This window comes from Hemicordylus capensis, chromosome 3, assembly GCF_027244095.1.
Source record: "Hemicordylus capensis ecotype Gifberg chromosome 3, rHemCap1.1.pri, whole genome shotgun sequence".
In the NCBI taxonomy this organism is placed as follows: domain Eukaryota; kingdom Metazoa; phylum Chordata; class Lepidosauria; order Squamata; family Cordylidae; genus Hemicordylus; species Hemicordylus capensis.
This window is the reverse complement of record NC_069659.1, coordinates 276,641,202-276,666,782: the sequence shown is the minus strand read 5'-3', so window position 1 is coordinate 276,666,782 and position 25,581 is coordinate 276,641,202. Positions and strand designations below refer to the sequence as shown.

The window sequence follows — 25,581 nt, the reverse complement described above, 5'->3', positions numbered from 1 at the left end:
GGCTACATGAGCACTTACATTGATATGCACCTTTCTTCCTTTCACATATAACACCCCCCATTGAAATGACCCCCAAGGTCCCCCAGGCTTTAAGAGAGGAGGTGACTGTGCTATTCATTATGGATGCTATCTAGTAGGTAACTTTAGTTGTCATGTCAAAATTTACAGAGCTCACCATGCTTCTGGAGGTTTGTTTCAGCTTCACCAGAGTACAGCTTAAAATTTAATGAAAAGCATAGGAAGCTGTATTATACCTATCTAGATCATTGGTCCATCTAGCTCTATATTATCTACACGGACTGGCAGTGGCTCTCCAAGGTTTCAGGCAGCCCTATCTGAAGATGCCAGGGAGTGAACCTGGGACCTTCTGCATGCAAGCAGATGCTCTACCACTGAGCTATGGCCCAGTCCCCTAGGAGGAATATCTGACAGCAGACAATGCTCACATGTAGTCACCCATCCAAATGCTTTGCAAAGAGGACTATTCATGTTTGCTACTGCAAAATCAGCCCTCTTCTTTCCTGTAAAACCAATCTGTCTAGCAATCATCTCATGACACAATGAATGAACAAATGTACCGCAGGTAATGACAACGCTATAGTACCATAATCAGGTATCTGAAAATTGGAAAGTAGCAAATCTAACATCAGTGTCTTAAAGTATTTTGTTTATGTGTTAATGTCCTTTATGTGTAAATGTGTTTGAGCCACTCTAGGAGAAAACTGCAAATAAAACAGCTTTGTTTTCTTACCCTTAGTAATATTGGCTGCAGTTCTGCACACATTTGTTGTTAAGAAAATTATATACTGCTTTTCACACTATGTATGTGAAATGTTTTTGTAGTTCACAGAATAGGTTACATAAAGTTCAGCGTAGCGTTTCCTCTGAACAAGCCTCAGAACCCCTGGGCATACAGGCAGAAGGATGGGGAGGGGGCTCTAAGCACTCTGTTCCTCCTCCATCTGCTAGGGAGAGGGAATGCCTTGCTCCTCCCTGGGAGCCTATACAGGCAGCCACCCTCCATGTCCACAGGCCTTCTCATTACGGGCTTCAAGCCCATTATATATGTTCACAGGGTCAGCTGCCACCCCTAGCTCCTGGCTGCAACCAGGCAACAGCTTGCCGGGCCATTCTGGCCCAGTCAAGGGCAGCCATCCTACTGGCTTCCCCTGGCTTCCCCGCCTCCCAGCATGGTTGCCGTTGGCTTCATGCATGACCAGGCAACCCCCGGCTATTGATCTGCTCTCCACCCGGTCGGGTAAGTGCCCACCCTGCTGGGCATTGTAGGAAAGTCCCGACATTCACAAAATGATTTATGTAACCAAAATATTTAGAAAATGGTTTCCTGTCTAAAATGACTCACAATCTGAAAAGAAACACAAGGTAGACTTGAGCAAGAACCACTGGGAGAAATAATATTTTGGACTGAACAGAGACACTTGGTCTCCTCATACTAAATATGTCGGTAGTCAATTTATTGCAGTCAATAGACTAGAAGTAAAAATAAAACAAACAATCATGAAGATATGTCAGTAGAATATTAACAATACAATTTATATGTATAAAAGATCAAATGACTGAAAATAACGCCCACCCATAAAACAGTCCTACTACTAAATATAAGAGAATTATCACTTCAAAGGAAGTAAGGAACCGCCACTTCAGAAAATGCCCTTTTGCCTGGGGTTAACTCAGGTCCCAAGCAGTCATCATACAGGAGAACCTTATTAATCTCAGGTTTAGTACCCGCGGTTTTCACGTATCCGCGGTCAGGTAATGGACACTTGACCTCGGTATATGCAGTGAGGGGAGCAGATAAAGGGTTAAACCTGTGTATTCATAGGTTGGGGGTGGCCGTAAAGGACCTCAGATATCTTTTCCAGATGCCTGTTTTATTTCAGGAGCCATTTTTTGGTCTCAGTTCTTGAAATAAAACAAAAATTAACATGCAGTTTTCAGCCCTTGAGAGGCACTGAAGGATGGCTGGGGACCCCCGGAGCTCGGGCACTTTGCTGTGCCTTTTGTTGTATTTCGGGGCTGTTTTTCAGCCAATTTATATGTAAAAATGGGGGTCCAACATTTTTTGCTGATTTTCAGCCTTGGGGGGCACTGAGGGACTGCTGGGGACCTGCGGAGCATGGTAGGGTACTTTGCAGTGCTTTATTTTGTATTTTGGGAAGGTTTATTGGCTAATATCTTTTCTTAAAAAGAGGGGGGAAACTCAATTTTTGACTGTTTTTCAGCCAGTTCCACACACACACACACACACACACACGGAACCTAAACCCCTTGATTCCATTGCCCCATTTACTCAGTTTCAGTATCTGCAGCACTAGCCAGGAATGGAAACCCCACAAATATCAAGGCTTTCCTGTACTGAAATAAGTGGGGATGAGAATATAAATGTTATGGAAGAATTGCACTTTAAAAAATGAACAAATAAGCATTGTTATGGTGAATTTCCTTTTGGGTTACAATTTTAGACACCAAGTATCTAACCCTTTAAAACTGGCCCTGGTGTCTATCCCTTTAAAAGCAGGATGATGCTCTTTCTAGGAAGAAAAATATCTTCTCTTTTCTAGGAAGAAAAAGCCCAAAGGGATCTTCCACCAGCTGTACTTTCAGTTGCATTATACTTCCAGATAGATTAGTGTCCAGCAGTAAGTGGCATTTTTAAGGAATATCTACCTTCCCGGCAACTAATTATTCTTTTCCTATCCCACAAACCAGGAGAAGCCAGATTCAGAGCTAACTTTCCCATTGATTAGTACCAAATATACAAGTAGCACAGTTCCCCTACCTCAGCCTCATTGGCCAAGATTCCCCAAAGCAAAAATATATGTATCCTTTTGGAGAGGGGGGGAGGGGCTCCCCATGGTGAAGGTGTCGGAAATTACACATCTGGGAAACAAGCATTGAGGGTGGTCCTGGGGTGAGATTTGAGCCGGTGGCCATTGCTTTCCTTTGCTGCTTACACTGCCCACTCGCCCTTCACTCACTTGCCACAGACTGTCCATCCTTTGCCATCCACAATGCTGTCAGATAACATCACTGTACTAGTACAAGCATGCTGCCCCATCCCTGGGAGAACAGGCATGAGTGCAGTAACATTGTTAATCTGCATTACTTCTTGGCAAAGGGAGGTAGGCAGCAGCAAGTGGGCAATTGGATGGATGATGGGATAGCGGAGGCATGCAAGTTCCATGTCCATGAAGAGGGTATGATGAGGTGTGGCTGCCAGGCATCAACAGCCCGTGTGTGTGTGTGTGTGTGTGTGTGTGTGTGTGTGTGTGTGTGTGTGTCCCACATCTCCTATTGTTATGTGCCTGCTGGGGGAAATGCTGACAATCTATTTATTTATTTATCTATCATATAGATAAGTGCCGCAGGGCTCAATCTTTGCTCCCATGCTTTTTAACATCTATATGAAGCCGCTGGTTGAGGTCATCCATCGGTTCGGGGCGAGGTATCATCAGTATGCTGATGATACTCAGTTGTACATTGCCACCCTGGGCCGATCCAAGGATGCTGTGAATGTGTTGGCCCAGTGTCTGGAAGCTGTAAGAGTTTGGATGGGTCAAAACAAGCTCAGGCTTAATTTCTCCAAGACAATGTTGCTCTTGTTCAGTTCTCAATCTGGCTAGGTTCCGGTTTCGGGTGTTTCCCTTGATGGGGTCGCGCTCCCCTTGAAAGAGCAGGCTCGCAATTTGGGGGTCATTCTGGATTCACGGCTCCTGCTGGAACAGGTGGAAGCCGTTGCCAGGAGAGCCTTTGCCCAGCTTCGTCTGGTGCGCCATTTGCAGCCTTACCTCGGCTGGCAGGCCCTGGCAACCGTAACTCATGCCGTCGTCACCTCTCGGTTGGACTGTTGCAATGCACTCTACCTGGGGTTGCCTTTGAAGACAACTTGGAAGCTTCAGCTGGCTCAAAATGCCATGGCCCGGTTGCTTATGGGCAGCAGAAAATATGATCATGTTTCACCTTTGTTGAGGTCACTGCATTGGCTGCCAGTTCCCTTCTGGGTCCAATTCAAAATGCTGGTTATCACCTATAAAAATCTTCAGGGCTTGGCACCTGTGTACCTTCAGGACCACCTCTCCCAACTTCAGCCTGCCCTGTGGGGTCATCTCAGGTGGGCCTCCTCAGAGTTCCAAGCCCAAGGGAGGTGCATGGGGCCCAGGCTCATGGGAAGGCCTTTGCATACCCCTCCTTATGGAACACCTTGCCTCCTGAGATTCGTAATGCCCCCTCCCTTCTGACCTTTTAAGAAGCTTCTGAAAACTTATCTATTCTGCCAGGTTTTTAGTTTTTTGTGTATGTGGGGGGTTCCCCCCACTTACTATCTTTTCTCCCCACTGTTGTTTTAATTTATGTAAACAGCCTCGAATCTAAGGAAGTCAGGTGGTCAATACATTTGCTAAATAAATAAATTTGCTAAATAATATTTTTAAATCACATGTGCATTCCTAGGCGGTGTGATTAAGTTAAAATAAAGCAAATATAAAAACAGGGTAAACTGATGCATTTTATGATATGAAACCAATTATAAATAAAGGTACATTTTATATTATAAAACCAATTAAAATTAATTAAAAACTTGAATAAACAGGTGCATCTTAAGGATCTTTTTAAAAACAGCCAGAGATGGAGAAACTCTGATTTTAACAAGGAGTGCATTCCAGCGCTCTGGAGCTGCCATAGAGAAGGTCTGGTCCTGAGTAGCTGCCAAACGAGCCGGTGATAGCCGTAAGCGGACCTCCCCAGATGATCTTAATAGGTGGGAGGGTTCATGACAAAGGAGGTGTTCTCTTAAATACCCTAGAGACCCAAGTCGCTAAGGGCGACTTTATAGGTAATAACCAGCACTTTGTATTTAGCACAGAAACATATTGGCAGCCAGAGCAGTTCTTTTAAGATCAGTGTTACATAGTTTCTTTGGTTTATCCCAGAGATCAGTCTGGCTGTTGCACTCTGCACCAACTGTAGTTTCTGGACTATGTACAAAGGAAGTCCCACATACAGTGCATTTCAGTTGCCAACCTGGAGGTTACCAGCATATGTACCACTGTTTTATCATAATTCTGATCCAGTTATTCAAATATTGATACCGAGCCTAGTAATTTGCAGTAGTCTTCAGTGCTAGGTCAGGAAACTGCCACCAGTACTGAGCCTGAATACAAAATAATTGTTTGTGTTCTTTTCTAAATTTCCTATACCTATCAATGGTTTTATCTGCCTGTGTTATCCCCCCTCTTTTTCTTTTAAAATTATCTATATTGGTGTAATTTTGCACATAAACAGATGTATCAAGACAGGATTAATAAGAATCCTGTGCTTTTAGAAGTTTAAGTTTCATTAACAGTCTGCGGTGTTTATCAGAAAGCTGAAAAGATCTTGTATGCAGAGAATGGTCACAGAACTGTATGGTATAACCTCCTAAGTACTCTATTTGAAGGGGAGCTTTATCATCCATGGCGATCTAGTGACAGCAATGAAATTCTGTGGTAAATCCTAGCGGAAGAGTTTTAGCTAGATGTTGTAAGACCCTATGTAAAAAGAGATAGTAGGATCTGCTCTGATGATCATGTTCATTACAGCAATGATATGAGACGAAAGTTTGGGCGGTATGATAGATAGATAGATAGATAGATAGATAGATAGATAGATAGATAATGATATTGTGTACAGTGTTATCCAAGTGAGGTGGAAACGAAATGCAATGGCAGTTTAGCAATTCTAACAGCAGTAATTCTAATAGCAGTAATTCTAATAGCAATTCTAATAGCAGTCTTGAATGGCAGCTTAGCAATCCTAACCAGAGTCCTTACAACGCAGTGTATTTCACTTGTATGTTTATTGTGTACAAAACCAGGAACTTTGCTATAGATGACAGTGACTAATATACATAATATGCTTATACTAATTGCATCAGGTGTCAGACGGGAGTTTTTACTAGCTTAACTGCTATGAGGACAGTCTAGAGTACAAATGAGAATATTGGATTTTAAATTCATTAAAGTCCAGTGAAGTCCTTCAAGTGGGTTTTTGGATGGGGTCTAAAATGAACATGAGCCCACTTTTTAATCTTTGGAACACTGATCGCCTGTAGCGTCATCCCTGAAATGAATATCGTTCCAGACACATTAGAGGATGGGCTGGGTTAACAGTATGTCATAAATCACTTTCCTTCCTTCCAGAGGTTTAGCAAGGATAACTATCAAAGGTAGCATCTTACCACTTAGTCATGATTTGGTGACAAGGGCATACTATTAAATAGAAATTCAAACTTAAACTGTCATCTGTTGTTTTGCAGTGCTGCCAAGCTTCTGGACAAGAATCTATTCTCTGTCAGCACTCCGAATCCTCTGCTTCCTTCTCCTGCGAGTCTTCAGCTTGCTCAGCTACAAGCCCAGCTTACCCTGCACAGGCTAAAATTGGCTCAGACAGCAGTCACCAACAACACAGCAGCTGCAACAGTCCTGAATCAAGTTCTCTCCAAAGTGGCCATGTCTCAGCCACTCTTCAACCAATTAAGACATCCTTCCATGTTTAACACTCCTCAGGGACATGTGGGAGGGCCTGGGGTTGCCAATACTAGGTTCCCACCTGGTGGAATACATTTTCCAGCACAGAACCCCACCTTGGCAGCACCAGGTGGGAATCTGGGGCCTGTAAGTAACTTACAAAATCAAAACCCAAATGCTGTAGTCATAAATCCTTTTGGAGGTGTGATATCTCAGACAGCTGGACAACAGGCTGTAGTCATGGGTCTAAATAAGACTGGCATCTCCTCTGCAACTGGTGCATTTTATGACTACGGTAAACAAGCATTTTCCTCTGATGCTGAACAGTGCAGCCAGCATGGCTTTGTAACCAGTGGGTCTCATTCAGTCTCAGCTTCCTCTGCAGGGGGAACTTATGAAGGTCATTTTGGTAAACATGACAACCAACCAGGATTTCAGAAAGAATTTTATGGAGCTACTTCTAAAGGCCAGCATACAACTGGGATACAGTCTTTGAGCTTTGCTGCTGACCCACATAATTCTCATCAGGTTATAAGTCAAAAAGGAGAGGCAGGTCCTGTTATACATGAAACAGAAACAAATAATCAGTGGGAAAATCCTTCTACGTTCTCTGGCCAAAATAAGCCTGACATTGTGCCCAGTGCCAGCATGTGGCCGTCAACAAGTGTCCCGTATGAAATAAGGAATGATCTCTATAATCCTGAAGAACCAACACCTGACACAAAATTTAGTGCTGGTGCTCCTCTTGCTTTCAGCAGAGCCAATAGCAGCAAACAAAATTTCATGAACTCACGGATGAAACCGAAGCAGGAACTAACACCAACTGCACCAGATTTGTCAATGAGACTTCTTCAGTCTCATGATCTAAATGATTTCCACAGTATCACACCACTTTGCTTCCCCCATATCTGTACTATATGTGATAAGAAGGTCTTTGATCTAAAGGTAAGTTTTAGACAGACTTGGGGCTGCTTATGCTCAAAAGTGTGGTTCAGTAAAATAACTCTGTGGGGTTTCTAGTAGCAGTTATTACTATTAAAACCCTGTCAAATTTGTTTTTACTTGTGGGTTTTTACTTACTTCTGGAAACTGATTAGCTTCTGAGAATCACCTTGCCTTCCTTCTGGCTTTACAGTAGTGGTGCTACTGAACAAGTTATATCACTTATCTAATTCTGTTAGAGTTATATCGATATGACTTTTGGCCAATACCGGTTATAAACAAACTTGGCCAATACTGGTTAGAAAACAAATTTGAGATAGAGTCCCAGAATCTAGGTAAAGCTTTTGAAGACGCTGTAATTGTAAGCATACTTTATATCTCAGTGAAAGCAATGTGGTTTCCTTCCATGTCTAGGAACATCTGTTGGATATATACTGTGCAAAAAATGTTTATAGAGTGATAACTGATAAATGTAGCACTTCCCTTGTATTCAAATTACTTTTGAGAGTAGAATTTTAAAGTTTTGTCAGGACCCATTGGAATGAAAGCAACTGTTAAACTGCAGTTAAACTTGTCTGGTTAACACAGCAAAGTCCTCTACATCCTGAACCTCAGAATCTATTCAGTTGAAGCATTTGAGTTAGAAAACTTCCTGTGATAGAGTTACAAACATAAGGACTGATCTACAATGCTGTACTGCACAACACTGTGGCTGTTCACATGATCGTGCATGAGAGGAAGGCAGGGTTCAACCTACCTTCCCCCAGATGACCACTCACAGCTAGTGGTGTGTCCGAACCGGTCCAGCAGCCATTCCAAAGAATGGCCGAACTGCCGGACCGGTCCGGCCCTGCCTGGTTCGGGTCCGGGTGGGGGGTATGTCTTTAAGGGCGGGGAGGGCTTGCTTAGCCCTCCCGCCTCCTTGCCCCTGCCAGCGCCCGTATTGTACTGTATAGGGGCGCTGGAAACCAGCCGCCCCCCCCGCCGCCGCGGCGAAATAACCCCTAAAACCAGCCAGCCCTCCCTCCCTCCCAGCTACCTGCCCGCCCGCCCGCCCACCCACTCACCCAGTCGCTCACCCCGGTGAGTCACCCGGTCGCTGGATAAAAAGCGAGAGGAGCTCCGGCACAGAGCTCCTCTCGCTTGGAAGGCCTCCAGCAGAATGGTGGCTTGCGCGCCGCAAACCACGCCGTTCTCCGGAGGCCCGGTCTACCCGCCGGGAAAGGGCCGGGTAGACCGGGGCTCCGATCGCTGGGTAGACCGGGCCTCCGATCGCCGGAGGCCCGGTCTACCCAGCGATCGGAGGCCCGGTCTACCCGCCGGGAAAGGGCCGGGTAGACCGGGGCTCCGATCGCTGGGTAGACCGGGCCTCCGGCGATCGGAGGCCCGGTCTACCCAGCGATCGGAGGCCCGGTCTACCCGGCCCTTTCCCGGCGTGTAGACCGGGCCTCCGGAGAACGGCGTGGTTTGCGGTGCGCGCATGTGCGCGCGCGCAAGCCACCATTCTGCTGGAGGCCTTCCAAGCGAGAGGAGCTCTGTGCCGGAGCTCCTCTCGCTTTTTATCCAGCGACCGGGTGACTCACCGGGGTGAGCGACTGGGTGAGTGGGTGGGCGGGCGGGCGGGCAGGTAGCTGGGAGGGAGGGAGGGCTGGCTGGTTTTAGGGGTTATTTTGCTGCGGCGGCGGGGGGGGCTGGTTTCCAGCACCCCTATACAGTACAATACGGGCGCTGGCGGGGGCAAGGAGGCGGGAGGGCTAAGCAAGCCCTCCCCGCCCTAAAAACTAGGCCCCCCTTCGGTGCCGGTCCGGACTTCTCCGGACCGTGCACATCCCTACTCACAGCCCCGAAGGCATGCAAGTGGTGCGCCCACACGACAAGTGCTGTAAGGAGCAGCACAGAGAAATCTCCCTGCTGCTCCTGGCAGCATTGGTAAACAGAGGCCAGGACTCATCCCAGCTTCTGGAGATCCCACAATGCACCATAGGTGGCACTGACCCACTTGGATTGGGCCCGATCCCTGCAGTTCTCCTACGTAGCCTAACCCAGCCTGGGTTAAGCTGCACATGGGAACAGCCTCCAGGTGTATGTAGGGTACTGCACAAATCTCCCTCAACTCACAAACCTCAGTCCATACCAAGGATCCAGAAAATGAGCAGCCTGATTGCAGTGCTCCTCCAGTGATACTACTGGATAGGATAAGCAGCTTGTAGCCAGGACCTGCATTCAACAGTTCCTTATTTCAAGGCTGACTGTTATTGTAATGCCATGACTAGTTGCAAAAGCATCCAGTCAATAATGAATTCCCAATTCTGACCCAGAGCTTTTGGAACTGCTTCTCCTAAGCACACTTGTACTGCCAGGAGGTTTCTGAACTGTAGCTGAAGTTTATGGGTATTTGGGCCTTGGGTTTAGGGAGTCTGCAAAGTGCCCTGCAGTGCTACACATTGGATAATTTAGTTGGATTTAGCCCACACTGTGTGGAATGACTTCATATCAGACTATTACCCCTCCTGGTTGCTCTAACATGTTTCACAGTAGAAAATCTTGTTGCTGTAAGGTGTTTCATAATACAAAATCCTTTGTTTCTTCGTGAGGTTCTGAATGATATAAAATCCTCCATTAAAATTAAGTGGATTATACAAGCTATTACAAATCAGTCTGCTTTGTTTATTTCTATTTTTATACTTTATTTATGATACTGTATAATATTTTTCTCAATATTTTCACTTAGGACTGGGATCAACACATTAAAGGGAATCTTCACATTCAGAAATGCATGGCTTTCTCAGAAAAGTAAGTATTGAGCCTATAAAAATGTGAATAATCTAACAGACATCTTTAGTACATTTTGTATGTTTATTGTTTTCAAGTTATAAAAATAAGCATAAGCATTATGTCACAGGAATAAGCTTTAAATGGATGTAAATTCTAACCATGGAAATAGAACCTATGCATGAGTGTTTATGTGAGACATGCATCTTTGACAAATGATACATGCATGACAAATGTGATATCAAGATGTGACCTTGAATACTAAGGTCTCACCACTGAAATTGGTGGTGAATTGAAATCACCACCAATTGAATTCTTGTGCCAAATCTGATATCAGGTGCTCTAATATATGTATTTGCACAATCTCATGTATAGTGGTGTTCTGACCAGAGGGAGAAAAGATTCAATTTTTAAAAAAATCTTCTCATTCCTTTGCTGTATAAATCACTTTGTGAACTCTTTTTGTTGAAAAGTGATACATAAATTTTCTTAATACATAAAAATAAAATAAAGCTCCCATTGGAGACTCCTAGCTTCATATTGATCAACATTGTTTATGACAATCCTAATCTCTATTCTTTTACTCCCAGTTCACTTCCTTGCTCAATGCATATGGGCTGGAATGCTTTAGGATTCTTCAGATAAACCAATAGCAAAAATTATCTTCATTCCAGTTCTGAACAGCACTGGTGTAATGCCCCTGAAATAACAATAATTTCAGGCTTTGTGCTAGTGAGCTGGCATTTCTGTTGAAATTCCTCAGCCCAAATTCTTAAAAGATGGTACAGTACAGGAAATCTCAAGATAATCCGTATTTACAGTATATCAGGATCTGTTTGAGTATTTCCTATTATGTTTCTGAATTTCTGCTCTTTTTGCTTTTCAGCACTGATATTCGGTGTGTGTTCAGCTCAGCAGAAGGAATGTTACACTCTTCTTCTCCAAATAACACATCTGTGTTTAATCTTTCTGGAACTGAAGGTAAATTATATCTCCTCTGATAGCAACTCTTCCAATAATGCCTTAGATAATCTGTCCAGGAGCTCTCATGTTGCATGAATTCACTTGGCATAAGTTCCAAGTGGAATTCTTCCATAGACCTGTCAGAGTTACCAGACTCTAAATATTTTTAATTAATATAAAGCTTATAAATAAACAGTGTCTCATTTCATTCCTTTGATCTTCATTTTATTTGATGTTTTTATCTGGTGTTTTATATTGCTTTCCTGCTTTGGATTAGTTGTTTTACCTCTTGCTGGCCTTTGACCATAATAAAGATTGGATTGGTTTTTTTACCTGCTGTTATATGGTTTTAATACTGTTTCTGTTTTAATACTGATTTCTGATTTGTATTGATTATTGTATTTATATCTGTTTTTAAATACTTGCCACTTTCAAAACTTTTAAAGTTGAAGAACAAGTTAAACATCCTGAATGAATAAACGAATAATCTGAGTTCAAACTGTTGGAAAGTCTGAATCAGCCCACCAAGAAGCCATTGTTTGTTCTCTTCAGGATATTTGTTGCAAAAGGCACAATTTGAGACCATTCTGCTACCCCTTTAAATTGATTGAGACATCACTTGGAAGGCAGGGCTTTTGCCGTCATCCGGTCCTGCTTGGTGATAAAAATACTTGGATAGATGGCCTTGTGATCCTGCAGTACTGGTCCTCTGAAATTCTTGCATTTTCACAAATAATCCAGGACCATCGTGGTCCTCAGTCAGAGAAAGGGTGTGGTGTACAGTGCGAATATATCCAAATAAATATGGAAGGATGTGTTATATGGGACTTACTTTTTCAAGTTCTGTATAGAACTTATAAAAACAATGCTTGTTTCTTTAAGAAAAGTGCACATCTTCATTTCTGCACACCCACAGTTAATACATTTCTATATTTTCATTGAATGTTTGCCATCTCTTGTTTAGATTACACTTTAAATACTGGGTCGTCATACAACTCTACATCTCCATTTGGCCATCCATGTTCTACATTCTCTTCTGTACCATCTGCAGTAAATGTGAGTATATCATACAATTAAGATATTATTTGTTTCATTTACTCCCTCACAGATAGAAGGCTGACCTCTAAGTTCTTCATGAACATCAAGGGTTTTTTTAAAAACTACATCCAAACAATAAATAGTCTTCTTGAACAACACAGTATTTCTGATTGTGGCAAGTGGCATTTTGTGGTTGCTGCTAAATGATGAACCTCAGATGGACCCTTGGATTCCATTTGCACTGCACATTTCTGCTCGCTCTCTGGTCTAGTGATATGTGGAAAGTATAATGGTTCTTTCTTGTGGTTATTTGAGCCAATGCCTCTAAAGTTGTTTTACCAAAGAAATGCATCAAATGAATTGTCTTTGTTCTTAACCTCTCCTTTGTTCATAACCCTTAAACTGGAAATGAAGCTGCCTTAGGTCCTTGTACTGTATTGTTCCAACACTTCATACTACAATTGACAACCTAGTCTGCAAGGATCTAGTGGACTATATATTGGTCCAAAGCTTCATTTGGGAAACATTTGTTCTGGACAATCAGGATCCTAAGAAGACAAATGCAGAGGTTCATCTCACTTCCCAAGACAGAGCTTTTCTCCACATCATTCATAGGTGCTAATCTAATACATACATACATACATACATACATACATACATACATATTGGAGATGTAGGTTACATAGTTCAGCATGTTATTGTGTAGCTACAATGGGACAAAATTAATCCTTTAGTACACCAGTCTTGCAGCATTCCTTGGAATCAGATATATGGCTGATATTCTAAAGAAATTTTAAATGTAAATTTAAATTACTTTAATGCCCTATTAATTTCAGTGGGGCTTCGAGTAAATTGTTTACCTTAAGTAAATTATTTTGAGTAAATATAGTCAGTATGTCAGCCATATGTCAGCCAACGGGACTTCTCCATTGCAGCCCCTGGACTTTGGAATGTGCTCCCTGTTGAAATAAGAGCCTCTCTATCTCTGGCAACTTTTTAAAAGGCACTGAAGACATATTTATTCACCCTGGCTTTTAATTAGATTTATAGTTTTAAATAATTTTCATATGGGGTTTTAAATGTTTTTAATCTTTTAAATGATTTTAATTGTTAATTGATTTAATGTTTTAAATGATTTTAATTGTAAACTGCCCAGAGACGCAAGTTTTTGGCAGTATAGAAATATTTTAAATAATTTTTAAAAATTGTCGTCGTTAGTATAGTTTATATTTCTAACAGCTGACATTAAGGACAGACCTGCCAGGACTGCACATCGAAGTCTGCACAGTTGCATAGTGCTACTTCTGCTGGAAACAATGGAAGTAGCACTGTGTAACTGTCCGGAGGCTGCTTTAAGTCATTGCGCAAGTGACCTCTTGTGCAACACCATGGGCTGCCTTCTACATGCCACATGCTTCCCTGATGCTGGCATTCTACCGCGCAGAATGTTAGCCAGCATTTTTAGCTACTTGTCACCTGAAGCTCTAGAACATTAAAACAATAAGATATTTAACAGCACAGAGCAGAGAGCGACTAAAAAAGTCAGCATCAACTCAACAAAATCTAATGGATTTGGGCAAATGAAAATGTTTTTGCCTGGTTTCAGAAGCAATATATGGAAGGTGCCAATCAAACTTCTTTTGGGAGAGAGTTGCACAGGCATGTACCTCAACTGAGTAGGACCAGTTCCTGGTCGCCATCCATCTTGCTTCATATGGAGGGCAGGACTTGGATGAGATCTTCAAGGATGATCCTAAAGTCTAGGCAGGTTTATGCAGGAGAAAATGCCATGTTCGTCTAAGTGCCATGGTCTCATGCAACATGGGGCTAAAATTTAAAACCAGCACGTAGAATTGTGCTTAGAAAAGGACCAGGAGCCAATGCAACTGTTTTTAAATGGGCATTTTATGTTCCGTGTGCCTAGTCGCAGTTAATAAATATACAGCTGTATTTTGTATTAACTGTAGTTTTGAAACAGTCTTCAAAGGCAGCCTCGTGCACAATGCATTGCACTAGTAACCTCAAATGGCTATTAATATCACTACTGTGCATAAGAACTTGCCAGCATTTCTCGGTTCGTAAAGCTGTCTCTAGAAGGCTTAAAAATACAACAACCCTCTTGTATAATTTGGTTGTGGAAGAGCAAGGCAAATCTTTCAAATCAAATCTGTATTATGGTCAGTGACCAGCCTCATGTAGAGTAAAAGTAAAGTGTGCTGTCGAGTTGGTGAATAACATCAGTAGTAACAACAGCAGAACAAGAAATTGTGCATACAGACATATAGTAAAATTCTGAAGTATATAACTAAAAATCAAATTAGCCAAAGTGTAATTAGCTACAGTTATTATTAGCACACAATTTGTGAATGTTGCTAGCTGCTGCGCAGAATTTAACATTGTGATATCAGGCTGCTGATCAGAAAAGAGGAGCATAGTGGAGAGATCATCCATTCTTCCTAGATACTTAATTAAAGAAGATGATATTAATTTTTATCATATATCCTGAATGAAGGGGCAGTATAAGATAACATAACCCACTGTTTCAGCATCAAAACATTCGCATGGGCATGTTTGATTCACTTATGGAATGTTCTGATAGCATTCAAAACAGCAGAAGGAAGACATCAAAACGTGCCTTTTGTGAGGGATTTCCTCAATTTTGGTATTGTTGTGTTGTAAAAATAGTTAGCTTGTTTGAGAGCTGTTCTAATGCCCCCCCAATCCTGTGAACCTATGGACCAAGTTTAAATCTTTTCATATATGCTGTCTTACTAAGGATTTGGCATTGTCATACTCTAAGTAGGGATGTGCATAAGCATTTTGGTGCCTCTGATTCAAGGTGCAGAAACGTTTCGGGCTGCCCCAGTCTAATCTTTTCAGCAGGCAGCAAGCAGGCACTTTAAAAGGAGGAAGACAAGTCCCACCTACTCTTCCAGCGCCCCACTGAAGGTTCATGGTATTAAATGTTGCACCATGCATCTGCAGTGCTGCTCCCAGCAGCCCACAGGTGACTTCGGCACATAAATGTCTCTGTGCATGTGTGGAGGAGGCCATTTGAGGGGACTAAAAAACCAGTGGATTTCTTTTTAAACCACCAGTATTTTTGCCCCCAAACACTGGTGTTCTAGCTAAATGAAATGTTCTAGCTATGCCTTTAAATGGCCTCCACGCGCATGTACAGAGGCCATTTAAAGGGTTAGCACAGTCTGAGTAGCCTGCCGACTGCAGGGGGATGTGGGGTCGCCGCCTCTCTGCTGCTGTGAGCTGTGCAGTTACCATTCCCAGGAATGGTTCAAAGGTGCCTCAGCGCCTCTTGTTTTTAAAAGCAGTGACCGGTGGGCTGCAAGGGGATGGCAGGTTGGGTCGCCGCCGCCACCCCTCGCTGCAATTACCGGCTCTGCACAGTAAAAGTAATTTCCCAGCGCCCCAACATCTCTTTAAATATATATATATATATATATATATATATATATATATATATATATACACACTGAAAGGAGGCTCTCCTCATCCAGGTTGAATCTATTCAGATCAATTTGATTTGAATCTGCCAGATTATATTTGAATTGCTTGAATCAGCCAGATTCAAGTCAAATCGATTTGAATTTGAATTGATTTGCACATCTCTATTTATTTGCTGTCATTTCATAGGCTGCATATGAGTTCTATGGCATGCTTGGCTAGATTTGCATGAACCTTGTGTCATTTTTGCTCCAATCTCCCCACCCTTTTCATCACTCTTTTGTATACCATGGGCAAGAGATGTGCTTTTATATGTGGAAGAAGATGCCAGAAAGCAACTCAATAAATTGCCCCAGTCAGCCATCCATTCCACACACCTACCAGAGCACCAACAGTTACTTCCAACATCTCCTCTGTATTCTGCCAATATTCAGGAATCCATTAGCTCCATAAGTCTTCAGGGATGGACCTTTTTAATAGGGCCCTTACACTTGCAAAGATGGCCAGCCTGCCTCCAACTTTGCCTTGATCAGATTACAAAATGATCAGGGAAATAAACTTTGACCATGACAAAGATCTAAACTTAGTACCTTCTACTAGGCCTGTGCAAATATGGACTCGAAAACTTGGATTTTATCCAAAATTGCCACAAATTGGTTAAAATCTGGATCCATTTTTAAAAAATGGATTGGTAAAGTTGTAATTAATTCCAAGATATCAAAATTAATTTTGAAAATACTTCAGAATTTTGGAATTGGCCAAATGGAATAGGATTTTTGCCCATAGAAGTGAATGGGGAAATTGAAAATAAATAACTAAAAAATCACTGGTTGATCCTAGAGTCTTGGAATTTTCCACACATTTGAGGAAGGAGGTCAGAGAGCCTGCTGTAGTGAATTTGAAGAGAATTTGTTGATCCTCTGATCTTTGGTGAATTGTTGAGATGATTGTAAAAAATGGCTAAAAATGGTGAAATCTGGCTTGTTTCAAGCCAGAACTTTACAAAAACTTCTGAAAGAGAAGACTATGATGAAGATGAAGCAAATATTGCAATCAAATGCCACTGCCCTCAAACAAGTCATTTTGGATATGACCCAGATGAAACAGAATTTTAATGGATTAAATGATAAAATTTCAAAGATTGATGAAACTGTCAAGAAATTAGCACAAGATAAAAAAGAATTTAGATTAAGAGTGGAAGCCTTAGAGAAAGATTTGGGATCACTGAAAGATGACAGAGAAAGACTATTAGATCAAATGGCTTTGCTGGAATTAAGACAAAAAGAGAGATTTTTAAGGTTTAGGGGCATTCCAGAAATTCCCAACCAGAATATTAAGAAATTACTTGGAGAAGAACTTGCACTACTTTTGGGAATTACCGCAGGAGAGATGGAGGCCCAGATTGAGATAGCTTTTCATCAAAACTCGGATTTTGCCACAAGAAATAAACTAATCAAGGACTGTCTAGTACAGTTCACTACTAAATCAATAGCTGAACGAATCATCCAGGCTCACCTCACCACAGCCCTAACAATTCAAGCTCATCAGATAAAAATTTTGAAGGAAATTCCAGCTAGAATTCTAAGAAAACGTAAGGATTACAAATTTTTGACTGATGCATTAAATGCCAAGGGAATACGTTTTAGATGGGAATTGCCAGAGGGACTCTCTTTTTTCTACAAAAACAAGAGGAATAGATTTACTGAGCTCCTCAAAGCACAAGAATTTTGGCGGAAATATAATAAAGATTTATCTTCTGAGCATCCTGTTCCATAAATATATAATCTAAATCAGTCCATATGGATTACAAATATACACACAGAATTTTTTCTTGGAATCTAAATTTTTAGAAAATCCAATGGGCAAGGCTCTCCTTGAATATCTAACAAAATATATACTGTACAATCAACGGCATAGATTCATTCATTCATTCATTCGATTTTTATACTGCTCTTCCGGAATGGCTCTTTTTTTACAATTAAAAACAGAAACCATTAAAACCAATAACAATTAAAACAGAGATATAAATATTAACACCAATTAAAACATCTTTAAAAAAATTTAACTATCATAACAATTAAAACCTACTGCTACTGCTACTGATTGCATTCAGTACCTACCTATGCAAGAAAAATAATCATGATCCATGATGAGAACCACACCTCTCTACACTCTGTCGAGAGATTGCTGCTGTACCAAATACTGGTCAAATGAAGCTAGGCCGATAAAGACCCACTTCCTTCATCCAGTCAGGCCTTGGTAATGCACACCATGTTGATTTGCTCCTTATCCATCTGGTTTGGCTCCTTTGATCCTCCTTTGATCACCACTCCGCTAAAAATACTTATTGAGAAACTTAGGACATATGGCTTTTCCATGGAATATCAGGTTACTTTAGGGTAGGGGTGTGCACAAAGCATTGCACATTGGGGTTGAAGAGCAGGCTCTTTAAAAAGAGGAAGGCAGATCTTACCTGCCCCTCCATTGTTCCTCTGCATACTCCCGCCGAAGCAGGGATAGCTAAGGGGATAGCCCAGTGTATTTGTGGAAGGTGTTGCCTGAGGCGCTCTTAGCCATGGACCTTGGAGATCTGGTCTGTGGCCTCCCTCCGGGGGGCCTCCAAATGTTCTGGGGGGGCCTCCACAGAGCCCCACCACTGCTGGCGGCGGGACAGGGCACAGCTGCAGCAAGGGCAGGGGGCAAGGAGAAAGACCCCCCCCTTTTACGTTAAAAAAGGCCCTGTTCGGCGGCAGCAGTACTTGCAGGGGGGGTAGGAGGCAAGGAGAGGAGAGTTTATATTATAAATTAATATAATATAAAGTTAAAGATAGATTTGCCAAGTGTTAAAATACTGAATATTTTCCTTGACCCAAGAAACCTTAAATATTTTCCTTGACCTAGAGAGGGTGGGCTGGGGCGCGGTGGTGGCAGTTGCTGCAGGAAGGGTGAGGAGGTGAGAGCTCCCCCTTTTACCAGGTGGGGGGGCGGCAAGCTCCTTCCAAGTGACTGCACGGGCCTCTTGTCTCTCTGCTTCCTCCTCATGGAGGACAGTCAGAAATGGGCTGCACAGCAGAGAGGCTTGTGCAGACATTTGGAAGAAGGGAGGAGAGCTGGAAGGAACTCACTGCCCCCCCGTCCCAGTAAAAGGGGGAGCTCTCACCTTTTTTGAGTTTTAAAAAAACCTAAGGGGGGTCCTTGGAGCAGGGTGGGGCTCCAAAGCCCTTCAGGTCTGGGTTGATTTTGGACCTAGTTGCACCACTGGGTGTTGCTTACAGGCAGTGTTCCTTCCAGCAGGGATTCCCAGATCTTGTTGACTACAACTCCCATAATCCCCAAGCAAAAGCCATTGCAGCTGGGGATTCTGGGAGCTCTAGTCAACAACACCTGAGAATCTCTATTAGAGGGAACACTGCTTACAGGCTGTCTTCTAGTGGGTTATAAATTCATATAACTTTACACAATAGTATGCCCTTTTGGCTAAGCTGAATCTACTGGACTAAGTAACGTGAAGATTATACTTGGCTCTGTGCACAATCATGAACAAAGTATTCAGGTTTCTGAAAGTGTCTGCCATTTATGTTCTCACTCAAATAATCTGCTGTTAGGGAATGCAGGGCTAAAGTGCTTAATGGCCATTGAAGGTCAGTTGATGTTCCTAGTACCTGGGGTGTAGATTATATACTGCTGGTAGGATAGAGCCCCTGGTGGCGCAGTGGTAAAGCTGCCGCCCTGTAACCAGAAGGTTACAAGTTCGATCCTGACCAGGAGCTCAAGGCTAACTCAGCCTTCCATCCTTCTGAGGTCGGTAAAATGAGTACCCAGAATGTTGAGGGCAATATGCTAAATCATTGTAAACCGGCTTAGAGAGCTCTGGCTATAGAGCGGTATATAAATGTAAGTGCTATTGCTATTGCTATTGCTATAAGGGTTGAGGCCGAGACCTAATCTGATAACTGTCGAGACAGGAAATAGGAATGTCTAATTCGAGTCCCTTTGGGATAACAATAAAAAGCTCTTCAGATTTTTAAAAACCCTCATATGAGGCTTTTTAAATCTGAAGGCCTTTTATTGTCAGCACAAAAGGACTCATGTTAGACTTTGCTATTTCCTGTCTTGATAGTTACCAGGCTCCCACCATTCCATCCTTGCCTAATCAGCAGAGCACAGCTTCCAACTTGCTGCTCTCTTGGCTTCCAGGTTCAGCTCACTTCAGACCTGATTCTGTCCAAGAATTGTTTTACATGTTACATGGTAACCCAGATGTATGCACAGTTTATCTTTTGAATTATGAAAGGGAAAGAGAAGAGTGTTCTTAACCACTCTGGCAAGAAGATATAATCTACACCCTGTTTCTATGGAACATCATTTGCCATTAAGTAAGCACTGTTAGGTACTAAGCTATAAAAAAGTTTAGAGGGGTGATCATCCTTTCACTTTACACAAAATGTTAGTGGCTAATATCCTGAATAATGTTGTGTCCGTGCTCTAAACACCAGCACACACAGCACTATCTTCCATGCTAGTCCCCGCACTCTCAAGGTGCAAATTCTTTGGAGCTCTCATGGCACTCCAGAAGCAGTGTGTGAGACCAGAAGATTGACCCCAAAGGTTCGCAATGCATTTCCAATCCAACAGAGCACTTCTGGAGCAACAGGAGAGCTCCAGAGTATTTACATTCTTGAGAAAGAGTGTCCATGCTTCAGGAACAAAGAGACTAGCATGGAGACTAGTGTGTGTGTAGACCATACACACTGTGTTAATTAGGATATCAGTCAAAATGCCCTATAAAATAGTTGCTAACTGATCTTTAGTAGACATGTCCAGCTTAGTTGAGACTTCACTGCACAACATAGTTGGTGTCGAAAGAGAACATGCTGCATACATAGACCCCCATTTTTTTGGTAGTGACTTATAAAATAGATAAGTTTTTATAAACATGTGCTATTGTTCTTCATATAAATATGGCACACATCTGAATGCAAGGGAGATATGACAAATTTTCATACCTGCTTTAATCCTTCATGGATTAGATTAAGAAATAACCAAGTTTGAGACTAATATGTAGCATTATTAACGTTAATGCTTCTGGCAGACAAGCAGGCCAATAAGTGGAGATTCAGGATTAGGCAGGCAAACGTGGAGGCAAGTCCTAAATTTACCAGTAGTTAGAAACTGTTGTGTTTCAATAAAACATTCATAGCTATCTAATAATTTGAACAATTCTTGTCAAGAGATGATGACTCCTCATTAATAGTCTACCTAATCACTGGTAAATCAGAACTAGTAATTTCACTTAGTTACTGGCACTCTGAAATCGTCTCACTCAAGACTAAACTGGAAGTAATAACCTTTGAGGTTAGCCAGTGCAAATCTCCATTATAGAAGGAACTCAACCAGTTAGAGTATACACATTAACAGCTAACTGAGCAAAGAGGCACCTTTTAAAAAGTGGTGATCCTCTTTATTTAGCAGGGGAGAGCAACTGGGTCTATCTATCCCCAGCACAGCATCCCTTCGGTGGCTGTTGCTAATGTATCTTAAGTTTCTTTTTCAGACTGAACCCTTTGGGGACAGGAAGCCATCTATCTATCTATCTTTGGGAACTTTTGTTGGAAAGTGGTATATAAATATTAGTCATATTCATATAAATAAGAAGCAAATCAAGATAAAAAGGGAAGAGGAAAACTCCCAAATGGTGCCAAATGATATTTACTGAATATTCCAAACACATTTCAAGCAAAAGCTCTTATTTAGGGGGACTTGAAAAGTCCATAAAGAAAAGCTATATTTAAATTAGCATATTGGTCAATAAAAAGCCTTCAACTTATTGATAGTCCTTGACAAATACTAATACATATATGAACATCTCCTTCACAATGTAAAGAAGCATCTATAAAAAATCTGGCAAGAAAACTTTTTACCATCCCATTTTGTTTTAAAAAATGAGGTTTTACTTAGAACACTTTCAGCAAATAAAGTCTTAAGGATAAAAATAGCTGAATATATCATGATTTATTAAAGAACTATATTGAGTTTCATTTGCTTACTACTTCTCTCTGAAAAAACATAGAAACATAATACGGGGTTACACCATGCCTACATTAATGTCTGTAATTTGTCTCTGTGATGCATACTAGTTATGCAGGACAAATGTTGAAGTCTAGACATAGTAGGCCAGATGTGCCAAATGTTTCAAGCACTGACTTAGGAACATAGGAAACTGCCATATACTGAGTCAGACTATTGGTCTATCTAGCTCAGTATTGTCTTCACAGACAGGCAGCGGCTTCTCCAAGGTTGCAGGCAGGAATCTCTCTCATCAGCCCTATCTTGGAGAAGCCAGGGAGGGAACTTGAAACCTTCTGCTCTTCCCAGAGCGGCTTCATCCCCTAGGGGGAATATCTTGCAGTGCTCAGACATCAAGTCTCCCATTCATATACAACCAGGGCAGACCCTGCTTAGCTATGGGGACAAGTCATGCTTGCTACCACAAGACCAGATAAATATTTAGCACAGGCATGCTTGGAATAGAGAGGGTTAAATCCCATTCTTTCCTAACTATTTGAGAAGGTGTTTATAGTTACTAAATCTGACCTGAATGTACTTTGATCACTATATAGATATGAAATGAATAAATACGGCTAAAAGAGAAAGTAAGTCAATTTGTTTTTAAAGCTTGCCTTCATATTCAGAACAAGTTAAGAAAATGGATTTTTCATAAATCTGTATCTAAAGGGTTTTTTTTAATCATTTCAGGTCCCACAAAGGAAGTCTACCCCAGGTCGAGTAGTACACATCTGTAATCTTCCTGAAGGAAGCTGCACAGAGAATGATGTTATCAACCTTGGGCTTCCCTTTGGGAAAGTCACTAATTATATCCTTATGAAATCTACTAATCAGGTATGATTCAATTACTTATAAAAACACATCTGAAAGTTTAGCACAGGTTTTGGAAATAAATTGTTTAGGCTTAAAGTGTGTTGGCTATTGCAAAGGTTGACTTTCCCAGTTGTTTTAAATAAAATGTGGCTTGCATATACACAAGTTCAATTATTCATTTTAGTTTGTTGCATTTTCAAATGCCTACATACTTTACTTCAATTTTGTCAACTTTGGTATTATTATCCAAAGCATAAACAGTCTCATCTTTTGAATACAGACCAGGCTGCAGCTGACCTTATGATAAAGTATTTTTTAAAAAGTATAATAATCCCCAAACCTTGTCATATATTTTAAGTCTGAAACACACAAGAGTGCCATACCGAAGGTAGTGAGTGATATTTTGTTTTAGTGAGAAGAATCCTGTATAGCTTCTCCTATGTACTCTTTGATTCAGAATAGGTAAGACTCCTTTTTCTGGTGGGAGGAGCCTCACCCAGTTTCTGTCCTGCCTTCACAGAAGAAATTAGGGTTCTGGAGCAGCTCTGTAGTAGAATCATGAGGTAAGACACTATGGCAAAAGTTCCAGTACAGAGGACTTGAATGCCTTGACCATCCAGCAGCCCATGGATGTAATGACCTCAGCCCTGAGCAGTACATTAGGGATATGCACGGAACCAGGTAGGGGTGGCTCAGTGGCAGGGGGTGTCTCACTTTAAGGGTGGGGCAGGGTGCACTTACCCCTTCTTCCGCTCTCCCCCCGACCGGCGCTTGATATTATTAACATCCTACGGGGTGGCAGCGTACTTTCCTGCCGCCCCATTTACTCCTTGACTGGAAGTGGCCGGAAGTAGTTGGTGTGTGCATGTCGCGCTTGCGCATGTCGGTCAGACTCGTGCACAAACTCAACGTGCGTGCACACTAGCTACTTCCAGCCAAGGAGCAAACAGGGTGGCAGGGAAGTATGTTGCTACAACATAGAACGTTAAAAATACCAAGCACTGGTGGGGGGAAAGTGGAGGGAGGGATAAGTGCACCCTCCCCTGCCCTTAAAGTGTGACACCCCCCTTGCCTTTGAACTTCGAACCCCCCAGTGCTCAAACCTGTTCAGAGGCCCGTAAAAGGGCCTCCAAACAGGTTTGTGCACATCCCTACAGTACATAGGAAGCTGCCATATACCGAGTCAAACCATTGGTCCATCTAGCTCAGTATTGTCTACATAGACTGGCAGTGGCTTCTCCAAAGTTCCAGGCAGGAATCTCTCTCAGCCCTGCCTTGGAGATGCCAGGGAGGCAACTTGGAACCTTCTTCATGTAAGCATGCAGATACCCTTTCCAGAGCACCTCAATCCCCTTAGGGGAATATCTTACAGTATTCACACATGTAGTCTCCCATTCATATACAACCATGAGTGGACCCTGCCTAGCAAAGGGAACAAGTCATGTTTGCTACAGTATCATGGAATCTGACCCTGAGGAGGGAGGAGCAGTTGTGTTGGAGGAACTAGGCCCAGTCCCAAGACCTGGCACCAGGCTGGAGGGTGAGCTTGACAGCTGGAAGACTCTGGAACTGGGATATGGGCACTCAATGGGCCTGAGGCCAAGCTTCCCAAAGAACAGGCCTTTTGCACACCAATTTTCTTGTGTCCTCTGAGCCTGAACATTGGCAGTGGGCCAGGAGGGACTTGATGGAGTAAAGGTGCTAAACTCCAAGCCAGAAGACTGCCTCTCTGCTTCCAGGCAGGGAAGCAGGGCCTGAGAGGAGTAGCCTAAGTCTGGTGGTATATAAGACTTCATTCCACCTCTGGTCTTTTTCATAGCTAGTTGCTCACTTGGAGCTATCCAAGTTTCTGCAACATGGACTTCCCTGTATTGTTTTATGGGTTCCTGACTGTGAGAGAAGACACTGGGTCACTATAAATCTCCCTTCCATTTCAGCTCATAAATTCAGCACTGTGAGACCTGAGAGAATGGAAGTGATTTTCATAATTTCCCGATGGCCATGGAGGACTTCATTATCCAGTCCAGTGGAGTTGATGATGGGACTTCCATGGCTTCTTCCAGAGGAAAAGGATGGTCTATGCCAGCAGTTTTCAAACTTATTTGAAAACTTATAAGGGTTTTCCCTTAAGAAAACAATACAGGTTAGGGCTTATTGATTGTATTTACAGCAAGAAAGCATTCTCATTAGTTGATTGGCAGCATTCAGAACTGCTGTGTTGTACACATTAGTGTGTATGTTTCAATAAAACAATATTACAAGAAACAAGCTATTAGTCATATATTTGAATGACTGTAATGCTAGTCTGAACATTAAGGAAGTGCACAAATTGGTTTTTTTCAATTTAATTTGTGCCCGAATTGAATCACCCCGATTTGTTTTGTGTCTGAATCTGTCCCCCCAAATCACCCCAGATTCGATCTGGATTTGATTCAATTTTATTTGGATTGATTTGGACCACTTATAAAGGTACTAGGGGCACCAAATTGGGGTGGTAGGTAGGCCCCCATGGGTGCCACCTACCACCCAAATTTCAAGGCAGTGGGGTTGCCTTGAAATTGATTTCAATAACTTTTTTAAATGACTTACTGATGTATATTTCTGCCATAAGAAATAATGGAGATTCAAAGTCACCCTGTCTTAACCCTAACATAGCCAGCTTGCTTGCTTGCTTGCTTTCTTTCTTTCTTTCTTTCTTTCTTTCTTTCTTTCTTTCTTTCTTTCTTTCTTTCTTTCTTTCTTTCTTTCTTTCTTTCAAAAAGCTAAGCTCTAGCCCTTATAGAAGTGGAGTTATGGAGCAAAATGTGTGGTCACTATTTTTCAAGTGTTTAGATTCTTTGGTGTATAATAACCTTTTCTCAATGAATCCCTATTTATTTATCTCTGGGCGGTTAACAATAGCATAAAACAAGTTAAAATATATACAAAAACTTAAAACAATTTAACAATTTAAAAATCATCCACAAATTTTAAAGGACTGAAAAAGCTTGGGTGAAGAGGT

The 25,581-nt window shown here is 42.0% G+C and overlaps 1 protein-coding gene across 6 annotated transcripts in view; it reads left to right on the top strand.

The window, feature by feature from the left end:
- RBM20 (RNA binding motif protein 20) overlaps positions 1-25,581 on the top strand; it is a 168,795-nt gene that overhangs the window by 117,540 nt on the left and 25,674 nt on the right. For all 6 annotated transcript variants that reach the window (XM_053307619.1, XM_053307617.1, XM_053307616.1 and 3 more), the window contains exons 2-6: positions 6,314-7,469; positions 10,198-10,259; positions 11,125-11,219; positions 12,166-12,257; positions 22,458-22,601. In XM_053307619.1, the coding sequence (XP_053163594.1) occupies positions 6,314-7,469; positions 10,198-10,259; positions 11,125-11,219; positions 12,166-12,257; positions 22,458-22,601 (1,549 nt within the window). The remainder of the gene's footprint in view (positions 1-6,313; positions 7,470-10,197; positions 10,260-11,124; positions 11,220-12,165; positions 12,258-22,457; positions 22,602-25,581) is intronic.